At 34.3% G+C, this 26,764-nt stretch overlaps 3 protein-coding genes across 3 annotated transcripts; 2 read left to right on the top strand and 1 right to left on the bottom strand.

The window, feature by feature from the left end:
- The first annotated feature begins 838 nt into the window (after nt 1-838).
- LOC110711751 (psbP domain-containing protein 6, chloroplastic-like) lies at nt 839-2,413 on the top strand. Its single transcript, XM_021890167.1, has 3 exons — nt 839-1,378; nt 1,619-1,935; nt 2,144-2,413. Exons 1-3 carry the CDS (start codon nt 1,069-1,071, stop codon nt 2,312-2,314), a joined length of 798 nt encoding a protein of 265 aa, XP_021745859.1. The 5' UTR covers nt 839-1,068; the 3' UTR covers nt 2,315-2,413.
- A 99-nt stretch (nt 2,414-2,512) lies between these two features.
- On the bottom strand, nt 2,513-6,161 carry LOC110711750 (bZIP transcription factor 17-like). Its single transcript, XM_021890166.1, has 2 exons — nt 4,243-6,161; nt 2,513-3,301 (listed from the first exon to the last, which is right to left on the bottom strand). Exons 1-2 carry the CDS (start codon nt 5,906-5,908, stop codon nt 2,859-2,861), a joined length of 2,109 nt encoding a protein of 702 aa, XP_021745858.1. The 5' UTR covers nt 5,909-6,161; the 3' UTR covers nt 2,513-2,858.
- Nucleotides 6,162-10,090: 3,929 nt separating this feature from the next.
- Nucleotides 10,091-19,430, top strand: LOC110711754. Its single transcript, XM_021890171.1, has 4 exons — nt 10,091-10,571; nt 16,693-17,314; nt 17,925-18,204; nt 19,006-19,430. The coding sequence occupies exons 1-4, from the start codon at nt 10,439-10,441 to the stop codon at nt 19,054-19,056; spliced, it is 1,086 nt and encodes a 361-aa protein (XP_021745863.1). The 5' UTR covers nt 10,091-10,438; the 3' UTR covers nt 19,057-19,430.
- Nucleotides 19,431-26,764: the final 7,334 nt, after the last annotated feature.

The following is a 26,764-nucleotide window of genomic DNA, read 5'->3' as shown; positions in this document are numbered from 1 at the left end:
CTTTAAATATGAAAGACAAAGTATGAAGGTTTTCTTTAATGAACTTATTGGTACTTGTATCGATCTATTCGTAAATTTAACCTAATGTCTTTAGGATAATTAGCCCTATAATTTTGTTGCTGGGATTAACCATGTTTAATCACCTCAAATTTTATTTAACTATAGAGTAGCACTACAACAAAATATTCATTTTCAATACATATTTATCTTTAATAATATCATGATCATATTATAGCTCACTTCATCTTTCACTTTAATGCTATTTAGCACTACAACAAAATATTCATTTTCAATAAACATATTTATCTTAAAACAAAATTAGCATTTTCAATAAACAAAATTTTCATATTTGTTTGGTAAGGAACAAATTTATCCATCTTTAGCCATTTAATACAACAAAATAATCTAATTGTTTAATCACTTTAATGCTAATAGCCAACAGTCAGACCCCTAAAGTAAATATAGCTCCCTTCATCTTTCACATGAGTCATATATATGAAAGTTTTATCTTTAAACTACAACCTTATTTCTGTTGATCTTATGTCTTTGTGATAATCTTTTTTACTTCTTACTGTTTCTACTCTTGTTTTGTGCCTAGCTAGAACTGTTGTAACTAAAGCCCATAATCTAACATCTAAACAAGAAATAGGTTGATTAGTCATTTGTACATAGCTTCAATTTAAGTCTAATTAAATTCAAGTCTAATCACACACTATCAAATATATTAATTTATAATTTTATAGTTATAAATCAACCGATATTGATCAGGCTCATCCGCTCATTTTAGATTTAACGATATAAGTTGAGTCTTTTTTTTTTTTTTTTTTTTTTTTTTTTTTTTATTTGCAAGAGAGTCAAATTTAATTCAAGCAAATCCATAGTTGGAAAGGGGAAGCTTTAACCACATTCTGTTAAGGCCAGTTGGTTTTACGAGATACCACATCTTTTAACAAAACTTTCCTTTCTAAAACAATCTCTGAACCAACCAAATCCCGACTGAAATTCAGACCTCATCCATACATACATCCATAACTTTCATTTTCTCTCTCCTCATTCTCTTTCACAAACATGGCTACTTCTTCACTACCCAAACTACCCCTCACTTCATCTTCATCATCATCAAACTCCTTTAAACCTCCCACAAACCCATCAATGTTACAATTACATACCCAAAAACAAGAACAAGGAAAATCACTAATAAGAAGAGATTTGTTGTTAAAGGGTGTCTCTTTTTCTCTCCTTCATTTTGTACTAAAATCCCCTCCTCCTTCACAAGCTAGAGATGTAGATGTAGGATCATTTTTGCCGCCTTCGCCGTCTGACCCTTCCTTTGTTCTCTTCAAAGCCACTTCTAAGGACACCCCTGCCCTCCGTGCAGGTCTGATCAGTCTGTTATCTCTACTTTTTATTTAAACTATTTTCTGTGTATTTTGAAGCTTGAATATATTGTTTTCGGAATGTGTTATTTTTCTATGTGGCGCTCTATATGCTTTCAGAGTATTTTATTTTGTTTAGCATTGGTACATTGCTAGAAAAAGAAAGGATGTAATGTAATGTGATGCAGACTGTAGGTTGAGTTGTAGCATTGAAAGCAAAGGTTATAGTGATGGTTTTGCAGGGAACGTAGCGCCTTACCAATTTGTATTGCCACCGACATGGAAGCAGTTGCGAATAGCCAACATACTGTCTGGGAATTACTGCCAGCCAAAGTGTGCAGAACCATGGATTGAGGTTAAGTTTGAAGATGAGAAACAAGGGAAGATACAAGTTGTAGCTTCCCCTCTCATTCGTTTAACCAACAAACCTAATGCAACAATCGAAGAAATTGGCAGCCCTGATAAACTAATCGCTTCCCTTGGACCTTTTGTTACCGGGAACACCTTAGACCCGGATGAGCTGATTGAGACTTCTGTTGAGAAAGTTGGTGATCAGACGGTATGATCTCTTGTACTCATCTTAATCATTTGCTTACTTTAGGAGATTTAGTTGTGCATTGATCTTGGATTCTTGCCTTCTTTAAAGGTGAAAAGAACAAAGCCTCATGGTTTCAATTACAGTTACCAATGTTAGTTTAGCTTATTCCAGTGTCGATTATAAGTTGGTGGTAGAATAACTAGGCCCTTTGTGTTTCTGGTGCTTGCAGTACTACAAATATGTATTGGAGACGCCATATGCTCTGACAGGAACACACAATCTCGCCAAAGCAACAGCAAAGGGAAACACAGTCGTTTTATTCGTTGCCAGTGCAAATGATAAACAGTGGCAGACCTCCCAGAAAACTCTGCAAACTATAGTAGACTCTTTTCAAGTATAGTTTTATGCTGGAATCATGTAATGCTTCTTTCACTATAAATTATATTGTTTGAACTGTAATACAATGATATAACAGATCAGATTCTTGTTGTGCAGTTAAGAATATCAGATGCATTTGTGCCTCTAAAGATGAAAGTTGTATAAAACGTAGATGAAACTAGTTTCTGATCAAGATATTAAACTACTAGAAACACGAATATGATACAAGTATACATTGTATTAGTAACATAGTGAAAAGAAGCAAATGTGCGAATACAGATTAAAAGGTAAATATTGCATTTAAGTATATCAGATTACATAAGTTACAAGCAGTCAACGTTCCTGAACGCATCCTCAAGGTAGGCCGATTGATGCCTGTTAGCACACCAAGATCTCAACATGAAGATAAGAACCTAGTTTACAAAGGTTTCTTAGCAATGGAAAGACCGGCTGATTAAAGGTGTCACTAGAAAATTTAAAAGCTCTACATAACTATCGATCCTGTACAAAACTGTGGTGGAGATGAATACTTTATATCCATCACTCATCTTATTCTATCCCACATTTCAGGTTGTCACTAAATGATTGCTTGAACCCAAAAATGGGAGCATGCATGAGTAAGTCACGTACTTGACACTGTCAATAAGAACGACGACAAAGATCCGAGACATAGTCTTTGATCTAATCACGCCTTCTCCATCACCATCACCAACTTCCCTGGGATCGACAAGAACAGAGACGACCATTGAAGAACTGGTTCTGTTGCCCTGAAGTCCATCATTTTGCTCATGTGCCACATGCTCTTCAGTAGCATTCAGTGTATGGCCATCGAGAGGAACAACAGGTTCATGAAGGATCCTTCTATTCCTGGGTTTGTTAGAGCGAGTAGAATTCTGTTGGCGTTCAGAGGTAACATTAACAATGGATGTAGCAGGAACTACTGATCCTGGAGTGGGTGAGATATCAAATTGGAACACTTCCGTACACATGCCAGAACTCAGCATAGGCCCTGCACAAGAGTAAAATGTGGCTGCAGACAGTTAGCGATATCATACCACACATACAAAAACTAGTAAAGACTTGAGAAAAGGTAACATGCACAGGCTACTTGACGACAAAACGATGCAATAATGTTTTTCACTAACAACCTAGTCTGCCCTGATTTTTAAAGCACACAAACCCACCAGCTTTTCTGGTCTGCTAAACAGTTTATGCATCCAATACCATCGTTTTCACAGCCTAGCACCAAGCAAAACAAAGAAGAAGCTTTGCTGCTTAGCAGTAGATTAAATGAGGCTTTGCTTCCATCCTCGGATACAAAGAAAAGCAAACTCAAGCGTACACCCTCCATCAGAGCTGACACAGGTCACAAAATGGCCATTGCAGCAACTGGTAGAGACTGCTACCAAACCAAAGCTTGAAACTTTAAAAGATAATCAGCAAAGGCAATACCCTCACATTATTCATCATGCAGCTTTCACATATATTACAGGCATGCACAGAAAATATTATATTACATAATTAGTGGCAAAATTTTCTTCTGTGTACTTCAGGGCTCCTTGATAAGTGCTCAAGATCTTGTACATCGAACCCAATGATTATGGACCCATTTCTCAAAAAGAAAATCTTGCAGTGGCTAGAACAAAAATTAAGTTAAGCAGAAATTTTATTGTATGATAATACACATGATAGAAGAAAGTTGTTCGGTTTTCTAGAAGTTGTGCTCATGAATTTCAGAAAATCAGAATTACCAATCACCTAAACTAATTATTTAACTTGGACAGCCCATAGAGAAGTCAACTTCAGACTCGAGAACGGGAAAATAAATCTAAATCACTTTCCAGATTGGCATCATAACACACAGGAAAAAAGAAAATATAAAAGAGTAGATGAACACACCAAACTAAAATAACAAAACAGTCAAAACAACACAAAGTTCGATATCATTACCTGCAAGTCCCTCACGGAACCACTGCTGCAGTTTGCCATCAGATCCAGCTGGTGTAAACCCTTCAGAAGAGCTAGAGCCGAGAGCCCTTTGCCTCCCATTTTGATTTCTGTCAAGGTGAGGGTGTCTCCAATTATTGCTCCCTGGTCCAGGGATTGGATAAGGCGGGTAACTACCATGGATAGCCAAGCTTGTTTCTTCACTAGGCTTACTCTCCTCATCCGTTTTCGATGCCATAGCCTTCTCACTGGCAAGAACCGAATGAATAATCAAGTTCCCATCAATCTTCACCAGCTTATCATTCCTTGGGACATACAGCGACGCAACCAATGGCTCACTAGAATTCCCATTTGGACCAAACCCATCTGAACTATTCGACTGCTGAAGTATTCTCCCATGACTACTAATCTTACCCTCCAAAACCCCGACATGCTTATCAACCATAAATACACTTCCCTTCTGCACACCATCAAACCCAATACCGCCATACTTAACATTAACCAACGGAACCAACCCTCCGAAGAGCAACATACAAAACAACAACCCCAACAAACTAACACTCGCCACCTTCTTAGTCTTCCCCTCACCCTTCTTACTATCCGACCTCCTACTAACCTTAGGAGCCGGCGCAGGCTGCTGAGGCTTCAATCTAGGAATCGGAACCAATGGAACATGTGATCCTTGCGGCTTAACCATATAAGGAGGACACGCCATCCATGGGTATGGCATAGGAGCCATCGGATACATCCCATGAGGCGGTGGAGGGGCCGCACAAACCCCACCAGCACCGGCCAATTGCTGTCTCAAACTCGCATTCTCCGCCATCATATACGAAATCTTTCCATTCAAATCAGTGATCGTAGAATGCATTGATCTAACCTTATCCTTAAGCTCCTCTACATACTGTTTCTTCCTCTGCCTAGAAAGCTGCGCACTTTCTCTATTCCTCATTAATCTAGCTTTCTTCTTATCATCCCCATCAACACTACCCACTTCAACACTCACATTTTCCGACATCCCCGATTTCCTAAACTTATTAGTTTTATTACCCTCTTCACTTTGATCATGATCATACTCTTTCTTCCTCTTCGAGACAACACTTTTACTAACATTATTATTATGATTATTATTCTTCCCACCAATTTCCTCTACTTTAACCTTACTAGACAAATCATCAACATTATTCTCATTAAAAGAACTGGAAGAAACATCACGGTCATCACTAATATTACCTGAATCACCACCACGAAACGTCTGCGAAACGCCGGAATTACTCTTACAGCTACCAGACTCCGGCGAAGCACAATTCAACTTCACCCCAAAATTCGACTCCTCAGAAGAAACCCCACCATGATGATTCACCCCTTCCGGAGACGAACAATCGTAAACCCTAGAATTAGGGTTCCCAACAAGAATCTCCGAATCCCCAGAATTCCGACCCTCTAAAACATCAGAAACATCCGAATCAAAAACCCCATCTCCTTGCGGGTCCAAAAGTAGATCATCCGCGAATGTAAGATCATCAAAAGTGAAATCGAAGCCAGCACCAAAGTTGAAATCATCGCCGTTTTCTGGGAAGAAATCGGAGGAGAGAAGATGAGCGTGGTCGAGAGGAGGGATGGGAAGAGGGGTAGAAGGGTGGGGATCGTAAGGGAGTGGATCTTCCATTGATGAAGATTGAAGAAGGTTGTTGAGAAGGAGAGAGAAAGAGAAGGAAGATACTAGAAAGAAGGAAATAGAAAAGGTTTTCTGGGTTTGGGTTGAATGAATAAAAAAAGAGGGGTTTTTGGAGGATTTAGGAGAGATAAGACAAGTGGGTGGTTGTTTTTAGTCTAATTTTCACGCGCTTTACTTCGGTGTTGGTTTATACTCCCTCCGTCCCATTTTCTGTTTTCTTATTTTTGACATCTAAAATGTTGTTCCTATTTTTATATTTAGATAGTTGCTAAAGACCATTATACCTTTTTTTAAAAAACTTTATTCATTGTACTTCTTAAATTATCCTTAAATTTTTCACTTATCTTGTAATTTTTTCTACTTTCTCTCTCTAACTTTTGTCTATAATTATATTTTTCATCTTTTTTTATGTATTTCATTCACTTTTTCCTCTCTAACTTTTGTATTTTTTTTGTTTTTTTTTGGTTAAAAGGCTATCAACCCAGCTATTCATTAGAAAACCCCAGGCATCAACAGAGTTAGTGGTAGTACCTCCGATAGTTATCGATTTACAAACCATCAAGTATCACACATAGAAATTAAGTTAGGGCTAATAGACCCAAAAATTACATAATTAGCATAAAATAAGGACCTGATATGAAACATAAGGAACAACTGACATCTAGTTAATAAATGATCATACGATATATAAGTATTCAATTTTTTTGCATATTCTAACAAAATCTCCAATAAAAATTGAAACACCACAAATGTAATATTGAAAATTTTGAAATGAAAGAATAATAACGTGTTTTCACCGAGAAAAAAATGACTTCATAATAATTCCAATTTCAAATATCCAAAGAAAATTAATTTGAATGGAAGAAAATTGGTCTAAAAAGAAGGTGAACAAGAAACAACGTGGAAAATGAGAATGAAAATTGACCACAAGGGGACCGCGCGTGAATGTCACGAAAACCATGAGAGTGGGTTATCCTTGATTTATGACATCATAAATTAATAATTTCCGTACAAATTGGCTTTTGAGCGTGGAAAATTAAGGATTAGGCTGGGTCTACTCTTGACGCCGCGTGTCTCTCGAAACTTCCCTCTCATATTAAGAAAAATACGTAGTAAATAAAAACAGTTAAATAAAAATATTCTTTCAAAAAAAAAAAAAAAATTAATTATTGAGATTTTGAGTATGTAAGATTTCTGTTACGTTACGCCACATAATGTCATAATGTGATGTGATATTATTAACTATATTTGTTTCCTTCATTTTTTAGTACATCGTTGATGCTTTAAATGTTTTTATACCTTTTGGTTTAGATTTAGATTCCATTATTTTGTCACACCTTATTATAATGTGTGTAGATGGATAATTATAGTGTATATTGGTTCAAGAAGTGTAGGCTAATTAATCACTTCTATTTGCATGTGCATCATATGAAGTGTGATAGAGGGGCTACTCTTTGAATTATAATGGAAGTTTTGAGATTTTTTTAAAGAAAATCGAGTTTACGATTTTCATGTTTGTAAGAGGTATTAGCCTAATATATAGTAATGTTAATGCTTATTATTAAAACTTATAACCTCTTTTAATTATAATTGACGCTATTTAAAACATTATATCAATATAATTCTATCATACATAATCTATACTAATATATTAAAAGTCGTTTCTAACAACGTCTACGTATCACGTAAACTTCCCTCACTATGCTACGTCACCCACTTAACTACTCATAACGCCACGTGGCTCCCCTTCCATTTGTTTTCATTATATGTCATGCACTGCACTTAAGTTCTCCACGAGATTTGAACTCACAGCCTTTAGTTCTACAACTAAGTGTCTTACCACCAAGCTATGTGATTTTTTTATACAACCTTTTGAATACAAAATATTAATCACTAGCAAATGACAATATGAACAACAAATTTAATTACAAGAAAATTGAATCTTAAATTACAACGTATATTAATGATCAGTTTCATGTAATAATCCGAGACATCGCCCGGGTCCAAACATTGTCCATTGTACTTTTTTTTTTTTTTAAAGGTGAAAGTTCATAAACTTTGATCACAAATCTAGAATATTCTCTGATAAATAGTGTTTTAGTTTGAAAGCTATCACCTTGTATGAGGTTCACTTTTAATATGGGTTATTGACTTATGTGAATCCAAGTTCACTAGGATGAGCACTTACACAGGTAAGCATGTGAGCTCACTTAGAGGGTGTGTTCGAGGAAACCCATTTGATGCTTAATTTAGCTTGATCATGATACAGTTGGGAAAGTGTTGAGAGCTTATAAAGCATAGAGCAAGTGTTATAAATACTACGTAGTACGGTAGTAGTAGATACAGTATTAGACACCTTGAATGTGCATTCTGGGCCACACATATACTCCTGGGGCAGTTAGCAAAGTAGGCCCTAAAGTGGCTTTTGGGCTGGCCAAGGACTAGTAAATCTTAGCTTGTTTAAGACTTAGAAGAGTGGTTTGGACTGGGAGGCCCAATAATTTTCAAGGCTCGCAAAAATGGTAATTATTTTGGTACCTAAACAGAAAATAGACTCATATATTTCGTATGTGAGATTTTGTTAAATTCGTCACAATTAGGCCTTATTTAGTTCAACTTATTTTTACTAATTTTAGGAAAAATAAGTTCAGATCAGAAAAAATAAGTTTAGACCAGATCAGATCAGAAAAAATAAGTTCAGATCAGATCATCGTTTTATGTGCAATTTTTTATCGCTAAATATCTTTAGTTTCGTAATGAAAAAAAATTATGAAAATTATATATTAATAAAATACACATTATTATGAATCTAACAAGTTCCCACTTGATATATTTTTTTCCTTACAGATTATCGTACACTTAAGGCCAAAGTTTGGTCAAATCAAACAATAAAATCATATTAGATTAGACCAAATCAAATAAGTTCAGATAAACAAAAATAAGGTGAACTAAACATGGCCTTACACTTCGTAGTAATTAGGTACCAATTGTAAATTTGGGCTTCTATTTTGTGACAAACTTATTATCAAACCTCTTTACCAAACAAGTTTGCAACTTATTGGAAAATGGAAAGTCAACCTATAGTTAAAATTTAGCGAGTCAGCGGCTTCGTAATGAGCACATCCATTTAGGCTCGTAGGCCCATATAATTTAGTTGGCCACAAAGAACATTGTTCTTAAGCCCATTACAGTATACTTCGTAATAAGTTGCAAAAACAGCTTTAAAACACATTTTTCGGCTTAAGAAAAATGAAAAATAAGTACTTGTTTTTTTTTTTTTTGGGGACAAATTGTCTAAAATTTTGACATGGTAATCAAGGCTTGCAAAAATTGATTTTTAGCAGTAATAATAAAATACTAGATACAAGTCTCATAGCAGTTGGGTATATGAGTTTGATAACTTTAACGCCTTTAAGCCTTTAATTTGATTATCAACTATGAGTACTACGTAGAATGAGTATGCCAACACTTTTCTTACAAAACCCTTGTCATACCCTAATAAGTGAATCAATTCCCTTGACAAGATACAACCAAACTCTAAAACTCATATAATGATGCAATAACATGGTAAGATAATAACAAATACATAGTATATGTCACACAAAGCCAAGAATCTAAATGGTGCAGTGTAGCAATATGATAATTCATGCAAGTTGAAGTGTGAAAATGGCTATACTTTCTATGCTACTGCGTATTTGAAGAGAATAGAAACCAGAAAGCTAAATTTTCAACGCTAAATCCATCAATCGACTACAAATTTACACGATCAATAAATAATTACGAAACACCGAGAAAAAACTCATGTAGCATTAAAATATCTTCAATTAATCTTTCTACTTTGAATTATTATGCTTTATATTTGAAGCAATAACTTGATATTATGACATACTTCTTTATAATAGAAGAAGATATTTAACGATATACGATGTTTCTTTCTAAGAAGATCTAAAAAACTCAAACAAAAGCGAATTATATATTGAATAAAACTCTGGCTCATGCCCCCACCCACAATCCAACCCTATTATAAAAGGGGTAGTAATTGAGGAAAGAAAACATTAGGGAGACAAAAAGAAGAAAAAAATAGTGGGAAAAATTAATTAAAGTAAGAAAGATTTAACATTACAATAAAAAAAATTAAAAATTAGGGGACATATAAATGGAGTTAATCTCATAAATTCATACCCCTTTTTTGGGTGGGAGATAAACCAAAGAGAGTTTGCCTCTTTTTCTCTCCATCTCTTCATTTTCTCTCTCCTCTTCATCGTGGATGCTTTTGAACAACCAACATCAACAAACAACACAGTTTCTTCTTCTTCTTAAACCCTCGACTTTCAATTTAGGCAATTACCCAGAAGAAGAATTGAAGAGGAATCGGGTGTAGCATAAGCAGAAGCGTCCGCAATTTTGGAGAGAGAAAATTGAGATCGTTTTTTTAGGATTTTTTTTTTAATTTGGGGGTGATTTTAGGGTAATTGTGTTGTGGGATTTTCTGGGTTTGTTTGATTTTTGTGGGTTGTTGTAATGGATTCTACTCAAGTTTCGTCAATTGATTTGATTGAGAAGGAAAAGGAGGCGGCGTTGGTCAACAATTATGTTTCATTGGTCGACCCTTTTCTCGTTGAAGCTCTTCAAAACCCTCGTCATCGTTTAACCAGTTGAGTTTCTTATTGCTTTTGTTTGCTTAATTATGGCTTAATTTTGCTGTAATTTGTTCAATTTTGCGTGGTTTTGGAATTTTGGGGGTAATTTTTGTTTGCAGATTTGGGATTGTATTTGTTTTGATTTGATGTTAATGTTGTGATTTTATTGGTGTTTTTGCGTTGAATTAGGGTTAATGTATTGTGGGTTGTTTTGTTTTATGGCTTAGATCTGGTTGATTTAGTAATTGGGATAGTAGAATAGATGAATGTGTGATTGGTTTATGGAGATTTGTTGTGTTTGTATGAAGCTGGCATGCTTAATTTCGTATATATTGCTGTTGCGTTAGTTGTTGGAATCAATTAGTATTTGTAATGGCAGGTGAAGCAATGAGCTTCCAGCTGAGAAATCGTTTTTGTCCGTATAGATGAGCTTTTGTTAGAATCTTTGCGACCGATGGTTTGAAATCCAATTGTTTGCAGTATTCTTCAATTTGAATTTCGTCATAGATTGTGTTGCTTTAGGTGTAAGATCATGTTCTTTTGTAGTGAATGGGCTGTGGTGGAATTAGTCATGCATATTTCAAAATTAGGTATGTTTGAATATGAATGCAATTCAAAGTTAGATAAGTTCTATAGATGTTGAGTGTTCTCTACCATTGTGTGACTTCCCTATGCTTTTATTTGGTTGAGAATGGTCAGATACTTATGCCTTTATACTTGAGTAATCTCTGTGTTTGGTGGTCAGCAAAGGGAACATGAGCATTGTTTTCAATGATTTCTTCCCCGGTTCCCCGGAACTTGTTTTTCTTAGAAGAATTGTCTTCTACTGCCATGTTAATGTCCTATGCTTTTTAATTTTGGTGTAAAATGGTGCGACTTATGTTTGGTGCATAAAGATGAGAGAAATTTGTTCAAATATTTCTGTCCCCAAATATGTCTTTTCTTGTAGCATACATAAGAGGTGTCCTGATACCTATACTGAGACTCACTTATCTCATATTTCCTCTCTTTAAAAATGAGAGAAAATCACTTACCATGTAGTTTAAACTTAACACTTTGTTCTGGTAGCAAGATAGAAGGAAAGGAAGGAGATGGAAAGAGGAAGGAGAAGGAAAAGGGAAGGAAAGGGAGAGGGGAAGGTGGAACTTCATTTTTGGAGGGATGGTGTTTATTAAGGAGGGAAGGAAAATGGATCCTCCCCTTTATCTTCCCTTCCTTCCCCAACCGCTTAACCAAACAAGGGAACTTTTTCCTTTCCCCTCCTATTCCTTCCGACCTTCTGTTTCCTCTTACCCAAGTAAGGTGTAAATTAGATTCATGATCAACGTCAGTGGTATTTTGAGGAAATTCTTTAGAATGTTTTCAGTATTCTTGTTTTAAGTATTCTTCGGACTGTAGGGATGAGGATACAGTCATACTTTTTCAAATGTGTGTGTGTGTGTGTGTGTGTGTGTGTTTTTATTTATTTTTAATTTACTACTAATTATAAGAATTTGTTGCGGAGTTTGTAGGCAATTGGTGGGGACAATTGAATAGTTGAATGTAACATCTTTATGGAAAACACTTGATGTTTGTTAATGAAATGATGTTGTGTAATGCTTCTTCAATCATAAGGCATGTATAACTATCAATTACTCGAAAAGAATTTGATGGTGCTTTATTGGTGTAGCATACTTTCTCACGTATTTTTTTTGGAGCCTTTTATGTTTGTTGTAAAGGTTTATTAAGGTTTGAAGATGCTAGTGAAGTATGACTTTAGTTCTGGTGCCAGTCAGCCAGTGGTTAACGTGGCTTTATTAGTTAGTTTTTGGAGAATTTAGTATGGTGAAATTGCAAAAATTTGAATAGCAAACCAGGTCAATCTGTCCTTTATAAGAAGCAATTCCTATGTTTTAGGTCTCCTAAGAGCCATTTTTTCTTAAGTTGAAGTGAAGTAATCTCATGCCTCCACTATCATGTCACTTTCTTTGATCTATTGGTGCTTCTCTATAGGTTGTTATTCTTGTTAGATGCAACTTCACAATCCAAACAAGGCTTGGTTTTATATATAATCATATTGGTAAGAATGCTAAAAGAATGTGAATGTCAAAGGATTAAGGGGGTGTTTGAAAATCTAAGAAAGGGAATAGAATCAAGCAAGGAATAGGAGAAATAAAAAACCCTTTGATGTAAGTTATTGTTTGGGTTGTCTCACCACTATCCTTTCTCTTTTTTTGCTCCACCACTCCACTCTTCCTCCATTTTTTCCTCGCTTGTCAGATCTAGTTTTTGTTGGTCGGTGGGGATGTTTTCAACTTTATATGGGTGGTGGTGGATTTTCGGTGGGTTGTGGTAGATTTTTAGGGGTGGGTTAGGTTTTTCGGGTGGATGAGGTGAAGTTTCAAAGGGCGATGGATTACAAGGGTGGGGTTGTGTTGGGATTTCGGGGTGTGTGCAATGTTTGAAAAAGTGTGCCTAGAGGCTCTAAGGTCCAAGGCGTTAGGGGTCATGCGCCTTTTGCAGTTTAGGTGCAAGGTGCATAATGACGTTTTACGGTTTTATTTTGTAATTGTTTTATTACAGGCACCTCACCTCAACAAGGTGTGCATAAGGTGCTTGGAACTCTGAATTGCATTGGTGCGCCTTGATCTCTTTTATACTTTGTTTGTGGTTGGGTGGTGATTTGTTGGTGATGGGTGGCGGTTGAGTGGATTTTATGGAGGTTGGGTGGTTTTCATGGTGGCTGAGTAGGGTAGTGTAGGTGGTTAGGGTGGAGAAGTCAGAAGATGGGTGGTCTTGATTGTTTGGTCTAGTGGTGGTCAAGGTAAGCATGGAGTCAAGAAGAGAAAGAGTAAGTGAAAGCTGGGGGTGGGGGGGAGGGGGAAGAATTGGGGGGTAAGAAGAAGGTAAAGGGAATGATTAAATTGACCTTACAAGCAGCAATTTAGGGAATCAACTCAGTTGATTCTCTTAACCTTTCTAGAATACCCTGTAAGAAATGCTTCTTAATTATATGTGGAAACAAAATCTAAGAATGTGGAATTAACCCTAATAGAGGCCATATGGAATGTGTGGCATGCTAGAAGTGTGTGGACCTTTATAACAGAGCATGTCTTCACTATAGAGGGGGGCTTAATTAATGGAGCACATGGTTCGAAAATGCGTTTCGGTCGCGGTCACGGAAACGGTCGCGCAATACGATAACGGAATTGATGCGTTAGTCGCGGATCGCGTCGCAATTTTCACGCAAATTTTTTTATGCTTATTATGAATAAAATTACTATGATTTTTCTCATAATATTTTGAAATTTTATATTCTTATAAATACTACTTATATTGTTAATGGAGTAACTCTTTTATACTTCGTACATTTTAAAATTCTGGTAGTATTTGAAAAGGGGAAAAAAGGTGGGGGTCACGTGGGAAAAATAAAAAAAGAATAGAAGAAGAGATGGGGGAGCAACCTGTTACTAATCAGCTGGTGGGGTCAGGTCAAATTTCAAAGAAAAATAAAAGGGTAACCCTTCCAGCTATCATGCAATCCCCTCCCAACCGCATGTTATCTTTTTTTATAAAGTTATCTTTTTTTTTTTTTAATTTTTTTATTATTATAAAATCATCTTTAAGCTGCACAACAATCGATTCGCGTGCTATCATGGGTGAGTCATGAGTATATTGGTCGAATCGGACGATTTGGTCCGAAAATGCGCTGTATTTCAATGAACCGCACCAAGACGCTAAAACTTGGTTCGGTAAAAATGAAATCCTTTACGATTCGCCCGAATCATGATGGTGCGGCCGCATTTTCTAACCAAGATGGAGCAACACCATTTGAATAGAGAGGGCTTTCCTTTGTGAGTGGTTTCCTTTTAAAACTCTTGAGTTTTCAGTGGAGATTTCTGGATATCAATTTCTAGGCTCAAAGTGTTAAAGCTGGGTTAGTTACTGTTAGTATCCTGTCCATTAAAAAATATGCTTGTGTAAGGCAGTGTCTTATGCAAAAAGGTTCTATTTCACTTAAATGAGATTGTATTGTGGCGGTTGCTTATGGTTTTCCTAAACATTGTGATTTATGAGAAAGTTTTGCATGTAATTATGGCGTGCTTGATTTTGTTGTTAACAATGTACATTTATGTCGTCCCATGCCTTCATTTTCCTACTATTTTGAATGACCAAATGAAATTTCTTGTTTCTCTTGTTAATTTTATGTACTGCATACATCTAGATCTGTGAAGGTAAAAGTAAAGGGAGCTTGCAATAGGTAGTAGGCAACATGCTTGGGCATCACCTATCTATTGTACTAAATGTGCCTAAATATGTTTAAACACAATTCAAGTATCACCACTTGTTTTATCCTTGCTGCTATTCTTCAACAAGGTTCCAAAGAGGGAGTGACAGAGGGAGGGTGATACAGACAGAGAGAAAGGTTGATTATGAGACTTCTGTATATTGTGGGAATTGTGCATATAGTAAGGTAGAAATACAGCGGTTTTTTTTTTTCTTCTTGTCTTATACTCCCTACTAGGCTGGTTGGTATCTCTTTCATTTTCTCCTTTTTGTGCACATACACGCGATGTCAATTTTGCATTTTTTGCTCCACTACCCTAGGTTGTGGTCATGGTGTTTTAATTGCTACTGTTCATTTTGTTTTTATGACTTTATTATATTATACTTTCTTCGTTTTCTTTTGAATGCAACACACCTTCTTGACACGCTTTTTTAGGAGTTGATTAGAGTAGGTAAACAAGTGACTTTATCAAAATAATTTGAACACTAAGATTAGAGAAGGGTTAGGTACTATGTGTATAAATTATTTTGATTAATTTGTCCATTTACGTTGCTTAATCGCTTCCTCAACGTGAGTGCCAAGAAGGTGTGTTGCATTTAAAAGAATTTATTTTCAAAGGGAGAGGAAAGATAACTGGATGAGTAATTGTACTTCATACGATTTCATGCTGCTGATATTGTCTATATGGCTGCAATAACTAGTGTTCATTTATGTAAAGCAATCTAGTGACAAGAATTTTATTATGAATCAAATTTAGTGCATGGCAAAGTCTTAATTTTAAATAATATTATCTATTTCCTTATTTTCTCACTTACTACTTTGGGATATCTTTAAACATCATCACCCTTGTTCGTATGGTGCTTTTGCTGTTGATGGCTCTGCCAAGGAGTTTAAGCGGATCAGATAAATCGAATTGATATTTTCTTAAGGCTTTCCTGATGTTAAAACCAACATTGCTTGATGAACTTGGGTGTGAAAGTAAGCCCATTGGCTGGCGGGTCACTTTGTGTGCTGTATATTTGTGTTTGTGTTCCTGTGTTGTGTTATATTATGTCAAACCCATTTCTCTGTATACCTCTGGGAGTTGGGATGATGTAGATGTCATGTTGGGATGCACTATTCTAAGAGCTAGTGTACCATTTTTCACGTACAAGGGGTTCTTTAATCTTTTGATTCTCTTCCATTCTAGAATCCTGTTATGTGTCTCAGATATACTTTGGAAATTAGATTCTGAATTTCTTTCTAACGAGTTTATTATATGCCTTATACAGTGCTACTACTCAGTTATAAGACTCTTCATTGGCATTCTGCCATAGTGCCATGTACCTACAACTGTGGCTTGTCAAGTTATTTTATATTGGCTGCTTTCTTGGATGACTGCTTTTGACCAATCTCATATGTGTTGATTATAGAAGAAGTATGGTTTAAGGCACATTGACTCCTTGTGTCTACATCTGTTCATGCTCTGTTTTACGCTTTTCTTTTCTTTTGCTGGTCTAAATATCTCCAAGAGTCGGTTCTGATCCAATTAACCATTAGGAAGTGTTCAGACTCAGAATATTGAATAAATCTTTTTGTGCCCAGCAAATCTCAAGGAATATGCCCTTGATTGCATCCTAAGGATTGATGTTATTGCAGATCTGGAGATTGGCTAATTACAATGATTTAAAGTGTGTGATTTAAAGTGTGTGAATTATCTCGCCCTATGTTCCCTTGTCCTTATTGATTTTTTTTGTTCTTTGTTGGTTAAGGGTTGTAGACTTGTACTTGGCTTTGATCAGATTCCTCAATATACATTACATATGTTGCTTCTATGTGATCTCTTTAGTTCGACTGAATAATGACGGTTTTTATTTATTATTTTTCAGTTCTGCGTATGGAACTCGATATTCAGAAATTCTTACAGAATCCGGAGCAATTGCAGTTTGAGTTCCAACATTTCCCTACTTCCTATTTACGCCTTGCCGCACACAGGGTTGCTCAACATTACGGTCTGCAGACCATGGTATTGGACAATCTTGTTGATGGGGCTGGAACTAAAATCATGGTTATGAAAACAGCGGAGAGCAAGTACCCATCAGTTTGTTTATCAGACATACCTAGACAGTCAGATAACAACAAACATGAGATGGTCAAAATTGCTATCAGGCGTAGGCCTTGTAGATCATCTTCTGGTGCAGGTGACATGGATCTTAAACGAAACTCTGTAAGGAGTGTCGAAGAGAGGAAGGAGGAGTATGATAAGGCAAGAGCTCGCATCTTTAGCAGTCCAAGCAGTCCTACGTCAGATGATACATCATCTCAGGTGTCAGCGGATGGGAAAAGTTTGTGTCCAAGCAAGGATGGAATGGGTGGATGCCAGAACCTTATCAATGAACCGGAGAAGAGTGTCAATGCCAGGGACATAGGAACTTCTTCTCGTGTTGCTGCCATCTTCAAAGACAGAGAAAAAGATCGATATGATCCAGATTATGACCGTAGTTATGACAGGTACATTTGCGCTTCTCTGTGATGAATCTTTTTTGCTATAATCTTGCAATTTACCTTAGATCTTTGTTGGATTGGTATTGATAATACTGCCTGGGGGCTGGGGAGCATGAAAGCAGAGGTAACGCTTTCATCATAGTGGATTCTGAAGACTGGATGATTAATTTTATTAAGAGATCCTTGCTTCTGAGAACTTAATTTTCTTAGATTGAAATCAATTCTGGAAGCTGAAAACATCCTTTTCTCTTTATCCTATTGTTTCTTTAAAAGAATTTGTTGCTACTTCTTGGCTATTGACATAATGCTCTTCTGCTTATCTTTCTTGATCCCTGTATTTGTTCTTGTCCTTACAATGCTATTCTGTTTGTATGATCATAATAGAGGTAATTGAGTAAAACCTGTGGATTGTTTTTTTTTTTTTTTTTTTTTTTTTTTTTTTTTTTTTTTTTTTTTTTTTTTTTTTTTTTTTTTTTTTGCATATTCAGACCCAACTCAAGTCTTGGTGTAAGTGTGCTATTGCCCTCAAATTTGTTAGTTGGGGCCATTTTATATTTGCTGAGGGTTTTGGAGATGTTTGTATGTGAGTTAATTTGTCCTATTTGGTCATCTGTAGGTATGTCAAAAGCTTTCCTACCGGTCAGAGGTTTATGCCTCCTTTCAGCATGCCCAAGTTTCAGCCTCCCTATGTGCAGTATGATGCTGCTTTTCCTCAGATGGGTCAAATCCCAAGAGCACAAAACGCCCTCAACTATGGTCCATCAGATCCAAGTATGAATCATTATTGCGCCATGGGATTAAATCAACCTTCCAGAGATGCCGTTTACATGCAGTGGCCTAGTCCTGCTATGATGTATGCACACTCATATGATCAGTTTAGACATTCTGTTTTCGAGGTATGATGCAGTTTTAAAATTCGGTTCATCTAATGGCCATTATTTGTTAGTGGGTACTAGGTAGGTAGTTATCAACTTATCATTCTTATTGAGGACTCAAGGTTGCAGCATATCCACCTGTGCATGTTTTAGGGATTTTTTTTATTTATACAATCGATTTGAACATAATTATGATATATGGTTGTTCTAAACTCCTAATTGACACATAATTTTTGCACCTGTGCATTTGAATTATAGTCCTAGCATATGCTATTGTAAGTACTAATAGGAAGAAATTAGCAAGATAATTAATCAATTGTTAATCCCAATTTAATTAATGCTTTTTGTGCACTAAGGTAGATAGACTTGTTATTGAGCAATGATGAGACACTCACTACCAAGCAAAGCTTGGCTTACTTGGTAAGGTTTTTACCTTAGATCCTTGAGGTCTGGGGTTTGAATCTTGCTAAGTGAGGATGCTTGGGGGTAGGGATTCCCTTACATACCCACCCCCTACACTTCCAAGTACTTGGCCCACAATACTAGACCAAAAAACCCATGAGGATTAAAGTCTGGTCAAGGTCTTTCTCCTTACCATTAAAAAATGATGAGACACTTCCGGGGATCGGGCTTTTTAGTATAATCCCTGAGCAGTAGTTTGAGGTGTAAGTAAGGTATCTGAGATTTTATCGTGCAAATTGGAGGGTTGATTTGGGATAATTGAAATTGGACTTTAAAATCTTCATTTAGAGGTCAACTTTAAGTTCATCTAATTTTTTCTCAGTTATCTGATGTTATGTTTGGAAAATTTCTTTATTTCAGGCTCCATTCTGTCAGCAGCCACTCAGCTTCGACTACTCGCAGAACATTTGACAGCTTGACTGCCATTCTATGGTGGTGAATGGATGATTTGCTACCTGTTTCCTTTAGGTCTATATCATTACTTCTTACTAGGCTCCATGTTTAGGGTCATTTGTTGAATTATGTGGAAAACTTAGTCTGTGTGCTACTTATTTTTCGTTAAAAAATAGGACCTTTCCTAGTTTTCAGTTGATACCTGGCGACTTAGCCATTTCTTAGTCTTATGTCCAAAGATCAGAACTCTTTTCAGGTCGACTTTGTAGTAAAATCAACTAAATTCGTTCATCACTCTCCTTTTCCATAACTTATGTTACTTTCTGCCAGGCAGTAGAATATTGTATGACATTCTATATTGTAAGGATTTATCTTATTTTATTGGACTACCAGTCTCAGAGATAGAGAGAGAGCGAGATTCAATTTTTTGTGTTTTTTTTTTTTATTTTTTTTTATATATATATTTGGGGGCGACTAATCATAGTAGAGTGTGGCAAACCGGCTTACTAAATGTACCATTGTCTTGCATTAGCTTGGGGCTGATTGGGCTAAGTACTGTTATCGACTCGAGAATAGGCTAGCTCATGCAAACCTGGATGGAGCGCGACCGGCCATACATGATCAGCTCTACTTGCAAGAACTGCTCACCATACACAGCCTAGGTATTGGTCTTTCTATCTAAAAGTAGTTGCAAGTGACATAAATCTAGGCATTATTAGCATGCAAAAAGGAGTTGAATACTTTGGATGCTTGTGATATTGGACATGATGACATTACCCTTAAAGTCCCAACATCTAATGCTAAAGATTCCCTTTGGCAAAATAAAAACTTTAGAATTTGCTGAAGTAGCTGGTACTGTTATAAATAAGTTGGGACACTTTATCAGTATTAATCTTGGAGATCTAAAAATGTTCCCTTGAAATTAAGGGTAAGTGCGGTCAAACCTCCCTAAAAGTTATTGCCTATCTTTGAAGTGACAAACACTCCATGCCAAAAACCTTTTCATTTTTTCACATGGGAATGAACTTGTTAAGGCTAAACATCAAAGTGCTTCACTAAATTTATCCTGATTCTTTGTCTTATTTCATCTTAATATTTTGTAGTATTTCGACAAGTTTTTCGGCTTAAAAATAGTTTGAGTTGATAACAGTACTGCAGCTGTCTTAGTTTTTTTCATTACTCAGTGAGATAGGAGTACTAGCGGTTTAGTTTTGAAATAGGAAGCACTTTTAGAGACAGAGAGAGTATCTATAATGATTGTTTTTAATTTTATAAGATAGCTAAATTTAATCATATAATTGAAGGATTTGATGATCGGTGTCTTAATTTAATGGCTAGTTGAGATTAAGCATATAGAGTACTACATAAGATCTAAGCATATAGAGTACTACATAAGATCAAGTTGGATTTGGTACTTCCTTTATAGCTTATACCCTTAGTTTAATGGCCAGTTGAGATTAAGGATACAGAGTATTTGTTATTTATTGATATGATAATCCTGACAAAGTGACAAGTTGACCTAGTAATTAAAATTTCCTATTGGGTTTAAGTGCTTTTGTATGAATATGACCTAATAATTATGATTTTGAGGATACACTTTGATTATACCCCATAGAATTTTGATAATGTTCACTCTTTTTGCATCTTTACTACTCCGTATTTACTTATGAAATTTACGAGTATAAATATCGACTACTCATAATAATTAGTTTACGAATGTGTAAACTTTGATACTCTGTAGATATCATTAAACTATTGATCGTTCAGTTCGAGTACAATCAAATTAAGTTACAAATATGGTGTTTTTTTAGATTGGATACAATCATACAGCCACTAGGAACCAAAAGTTGTGATCGAATTTCATATGTATGAATGTTTAAAAAAGAAAAGAAAAAACTTTATGATTAGATTACTCAAACCCAGATGGAAGGAATAATAATGTATAGAAAAGATAAAGGTAACTTAGCTTGGGTACTAAATTATGGCCTAATTATTTGTTTACAAGTGATTCGCCAGGTTGTCCTTTTTTAAATGGAGTACGCCATAACAAAGATTACATTATTCCTTATACCATTACTTTCTTTATTAATTAATTAATTAATTAGTTAATTTGCATGGGTTAGTGGAGCTTTCGTGCGTCTCTACTTCTGAGCTGTCAGACCAAACTTATGAACAAATACAATAATACCCTACTCTTCTTCATACGGAGTACAAATTTGCTTATACCCAAACTTATTTCATACAGTAATACTTCTTCCGTTTCTTAATAAGTGCCGAAATATATTACTGTATTCATTTCGTTTCTTTTTATTTTTTCATTTAAAATCTTTTATTTGAACAGAGAGAAGCGTTAGTAACAAATAATCCTCAATTCATATAAAATGGAGTAAAATCATACTTATATGAAATGATTGAAATCTTGTTAAATTCGTTTTGACCTGTAATTTCAAAATATTATCTCATATTTAAAGATATTTGTGGTTAAATGTGTGTATTAAAAACTGTATAAGATAAAGCCAAAAAGGGGATGAAGTTCGTAAGCTTATTACTTGTATATGAACACTTTAAGCAAAAGAGATTTACAAAATGAGACAGAGAAATTTCATGGAACATGACTATATTATGCAATATTCATGCGATATCATTTGCATTGATTTTGTGCATAACATATTTCTAAACTCTAAATCATGCACTATAACATATTTCTAAACTCTAAATCATGCACAATGTATGAAAAAGAATTGTAATGTGGTAGTTATCGCTAAACAATGTTAATGTAGTTAACTAGAAAGTTCATATAGAATCAGCACGTCTTGTGTGCGGTTGGGCCCACCATATTGCCGCTTGTAAATGAACAAAGTAATCCCTATAACGCTGACCGAATAACCTCCGTAATACTGATCAAGTAACCCTTATAACACTGACCGAGTAACTCGTATAACATTGACAAAATAAACCTGTAATACTGACTAATTAGCAATCCCTATAATACTAGCGAAATAACCCCATAATGGCTGGTCACATATAAGAATTTGTGCACATATTGTGATACCAAAAGTTATATATAAAATTGTGTATGATATAAATATCGCAATACATACAAAGGTATCACATAAAACTTTTCATAAAATCAAAAGGTCACTTAAGGAAGAGAATATCATGATCAAGATAATAAAGAATTAAGGAGTATAAATATATTTATTTAAGACTATTGTTTTCTTCGAACCTTCTTTTTGCTTTGTTGCTCAGATTTGATCCAGTGAATCCTAACCCTCGGAGATTAGTAAATGATTAAGATATCTTGAAACACATATAATAGTACCATTTTTTTAATTAATAAGTAATTTGTGGGGCTAACATTGTCCAATTGTTCCATAATCATCCAATAGCATAATTAGATAGAAAAAAAAAAAAAAAAACAATATAAGGGGCAACGGAACATATATTAGTATATGATATATGCTTTGTTTGTACTCCTTCGTTTCTAAATGTTTTTCATAATTCGACTTTTTATTTATCTGTTAAAAAGATTCTAATTAAAAAGATCGTTTAGTAACCGACGAAGTTGAATTAAGTGTGATGTATGAGAGAATGGTTGGTGGATTTAGATCATGAGCAATGTGGATGGGAGTCATGAACTTGGACATAAGACTACAAATGAGATTTCTATATGAGCTGGATTTTTTTTATTTTATTTATTTATTTATTTATTTTGTAATTTGCTTATACCTATATTATGATTCATGATCACCAAGATTTATGTACATTATTTTTGTCGAAGATGTGACATTCAATATCGTAATATTTTTAATATTAAGATGTATGTGACATTTAGTTTTGTTGCCACTAATAATAGATTAAGTCAACTAATTATCTTTAGGCTCAAAATAATTAATAATCCTACCAATCAAAATTTTCATAATAAAAAATTATGCTGTATATATTGATGTATGCAATAAATGTGATATGACTTATATGAGTTGTTGATGTAGTGATCATGGTTTGAAATCCGATTTTTACAAGTATAATTGCTTGTCCATTTCCTTTATTTGTTTAAATTGTTTTATGATTCTTATGATATCATATTTGACCATCGATAACAATAATAATAACATGAATAGCAAATTAGTTTTACTAGTCTTTTTATTGACCGTAATATTGTTATTCTTTAGAGGATGGAAAAGAATGTACTAACAAACATTTATTAATACAATATAGTACATTCTTTACGTTCTTTCAATGTTTCGTTTCGTTTTGATTTTGATCTCTTTTGTAATGCACAACTTTAAATATTACTTTCTCCGTTCCAATAATATTGCAACAATGATGAAATTACGCATCCCACAGCATATTTATATGTTAAATGTCTATAATTGTATAAGAGTAAAAATTATAAAAAGTTGATATTGTAAAAGTATTTTATGAGACGAATCTAACAAGATCCTATATGACTATATTTTGCTTAATGTATAAATCATATTATATGGTCAAACAAGAGTGATAAATAGTGCAAAAGTCCAATTATTGCAATATTATTAGAACGGATGAAGATATTTTATATAATAAGTAGTAATTTTTTATTGTCTCTTCGAAGACATCTGATAAAATTGGAACGATACAGAGTAGTAATTTTTTATTTTATTTTATTTTTAAAAGAAAGACAATATCTTAAATAGCGGCTCTATAAGTACGTATTACTATTGAGGAAGACAATCTAATATTTGTCAAATCAAAGCACATTTTGTGGCTTTTACGTACCACGAAATCATAAAATTTGCTAATTTCGGAACATCGACTATACAACAAATCAAGTAGAAGGTCGATAGCAGATAGCAGATAGCAGATGCAAGACATTAGAGTCTTTGAAAATTGTTCTTTTCAATAATTTAAGTTTATTGCTTATTATTGTTATTTAAAATCTCCATTTGGTATTTTCCTTGTAACAGGATATTTTTGTACTCCTTCCGTCCCTTATTGTCCCTTATTTATATGTCTATTTCTCTTTATTGTGTGAGTAATAAATGTTAGGAATAGACATATAGATAAGGGACGGAGAGAGTACTATTCTTTTACCCTAACTTTTTTCAAATGTACAAACAAATAAACAAACTCAAAGTCTAAACCACATACAATTTATATCATCTTTAAGTATACATTAGATTTATTTGCAAAAGTAATACAAGTACTTGCATTGTAAATCAAGTTGACATCCCTCGAGGTAAAGGGTTAGGTAATGAGATAATTTTCCTAATATAACTAACTATATTTGGTATGGTATGGTTATTTGGTTGTAATTGAATAGCTTTTTGGCTTAATTAATTTGGTGTGAATATCAGAATATGTACACAACCACCCATACTAAAGTTACATTGTTTTTCATGTTCTATCTACAATTTAAGTATGTATATAGTTGAAATTGGTTTACATCTAACTTCAATTTATTTTTTTGTTTTTTTTAACAATTACTGAAGGTTTCCTTATCTCAAGAAAATGACCAAAAATACCTAATAGTTTACATCTATCAAACTTTAAAGATTGCTTTTAAAATCAACATTATACGTAATAACTTGATACTATATGATATATATAACAATACACGTGAAAGAAATATAGTAGGAGAAAACAAAGGGTAAAATTTAATTATGCAAGAAAATTTTATTCATTTAATTATATATCTATGTTACAACTCACATATTTTGAAGATGCCTTTAACAATTTGAGGCAATAAACAACCCTTTTCCCACTCAAACAAGAAACTTTCAATAATTACCATATTTTTAAGGGTTGTAGTTAGGCAATCCAGATCACAAACAACACAAGGTCAACTAAAGTCATTTCTATTTTATTTTTAAAAATAAAATTTCTAATATATTTTTTTTTAAAATAAAAACTTTTGCCTTCATTGGTGGGTTCTTGGATCATGAGAGTGAAATTATAAATATAGAAAATAAATAAATACTATAAATAAAAATAATAATAATAATAATAATAATAATAATAATAATAATAATAATAATAATAATAATAATAATAATAATAATAATAATAATAATAATAATAAGTTCCTTAGAATAGCAGTAGATGATGATATTGATGTCGCCCCACATTGCCACATATAATCGAAAATTCCTTGTGCCTTGTTTGGTCCCAAGTCTCAAATGTGTTTAACGAGATATACTCTCTACTAATTTGGCTCTTACTCATTTTTTTGGGAGGTCCCACATCAAATCCTAAACCTCAACAAATTAAAAATTATACATAAATGATTTTTTAATATTTATTTTTTATTTTTTAGTGTCCTTTCTTGTTTATGTTCTCTTCAAAACTCCCATGTGAAAATTCCTAGCACTACCCCTTGAGGCCTACCATGTAGTTTGTATGTCTCCCTTTTCCATTTTGTTTGCTACCTATCTTATTGACATCACTTTGTGATCCATGATTTTCTCAATCCATAAGCATTACATGGATCATAGGATGAGAGGCAATAATAAGTGAATTCTTTAGCATTGTTACTCTTTTCCTTAGTATACAAGTCGTTACATAGTGATAAGTCATAATTCAGTGTTTTGATGATTAAATAATATGTGCACGCAGTGCCTGTTGTAGCCTTGTAGGTATGTATTGTCCGTGATGTATGGATCACACATGCCAGATTGCCAACAAGGCTAGTGCACATCGTATACTCGTTCACGTACACCTACAAGTGTGAACTTGTTGCACTGCCTCATTTTTTGTCGTGCCCTTAGGAATATATATGATATGATATGATTGACGATTGGACAATCAATCAATTCTACGCCCTATATGTTATAATAATTAGCTAGAAGTTGATTGCATTGCTATCTTTAAAACACTATGTATCGTTTGGATGGAAGGACATCCATTATTGGATCATTTGTCACAGGCCGGGATTGACCATACAACCACTTTTGCGCTATATAATTGCATTCGTGCTACATACAAGTAGTAAACAAGAGAGAAAAAATAAAAGCCTTTTGAAAAAAGCTAAATTATGTGGTTCAAAATGACAGTGAAAATTGGCACCTTGTGACTATAAGCCTAATAAAGTTGCCAATAAACGTACTACAATTGCTAAGGCCAGCCTTTACTACTAAGATACATACCCTGGTAATAGGGACATTTAATATATTTTAGCATATAGTATAAATGACATAAATAATATTTGGCACATAATCGAAGAAATATTACTATTTCAAGCTCTTGTAATAAACAGTCTTAAAATTAGGAACTAGTAATACTACGGGCAACACCAATTCTAACAAAGATTTATTCAGAAAAGCAAAGCTAAGACACCCCAAATATTACTTGTTTTTCCGGGAATTGCTGATAATATTACAGTAACATGCATGTTATGTGTGAGATTCCTAGTATCTTCCCTAATTATGATATAATCCTAATCATGCATAATTAGCAATTTTAATACGACACTTTAAGATTCTATTATTTAAATTAAACCTGAAGCAACATCGAAGCTTCCACCTTTGTAGGATTAGTTTTTAATCACTTGTGAATGAGTGGCAATTCAGTTATGTAAATTAATATAATTGTAATTAAAGTAACATTGGAGGTGACAAATGAGTCGTTCGGTTCGTCTATATTTGGGTGAATGAAGAGTCAATGATTTGGGTCTCGAGTAGATGAATTTAGGATAGAATCATACAAATATTTATTATGATGATACACGGATTAGTACCCAATATCAATC

Source organism: Chenopodium quinoa, unplaced genomic scaffold, assembly GCF_001683475.1.
Source record: "Chenopodium quinoa cultivar QQ74 unplaced genomic scaffold, ASM168347v1, whole genome shotgun sequence".
Classification (NCBI taxonomy): domain Eukaryota; kingdom Viridiplantae; phylum Streptophyta; class Magnoliopsida; order Caryophyllales; family Amaranthaceae; genus Chenopodium; species Chenopodium quinoa.
The sequence above is the reverse complement of the archived record's forward strand: the minus strand, read 5'-3'. Positions and strand labels throughout refer to the sequence as shown.

Excerpts from the sequence above, each read along its gene's own strand:
- LOC110711754 (XM_021890171.1), top strand. The coding sequence starts at position 10,439 with ATGGATTCTACTCAAGTTTCGTCAATTGATTTGATTGAGAAGGAAAAG. Across the intron at positions 10,572-16,692 it reads CCCTCGTCATCGTTTAACCA|TTCTGCGTATGGAACTCGAT; the intron begins GTTGAGTTTCTT and ends ATTATTTTTCAG. Across the intron at positions 18,205-19,005 it reads TTAGACATTCTGTTTTCGAG|GCTCCATTCTGTCAGCAGCC; the intron begins GTATGATGCAGT and ends TCTTTATTTCAG.
- LOC110711750 (XM_021890166.1), bottom strand. The coding sequence starts at position 5,908 with ATGGAAGATCCACTCCCTTACGATCCCCACCCTTCTACCCCTCTTCCC. Across the intron at positions 3,302-4,242 it reads GTTCCGTGAGGGACTTGCAG|GGCCTATGCTGAGTTCTGGC; the intron begins GTAATGATATCG and ends ACTCTTGTGCAG.
- LOC110711751 (XM_021890167.1), top strand. The coding sequence starts at position 1,069 with ATGGCTACTTCTTCACTACCCAAACTACCCCTCACTTCATCTTCATCA. Across the intron at positions 1,379-1,618 it reads CACCCCTGCCCTCCGTGCAG|GGAACGTAGCGCCTTACCAA; the intron begins GTCTGATCAGTC and ends ATGGTTTTGCAG. Across the intron at positions 1,936-2,143 it reads AGAAAGTTGGTGATCAGACG|TACTACAAATATGTATTGGA; the intron begins GTATGATCTCTT and ends TGGTGCTTGCAG.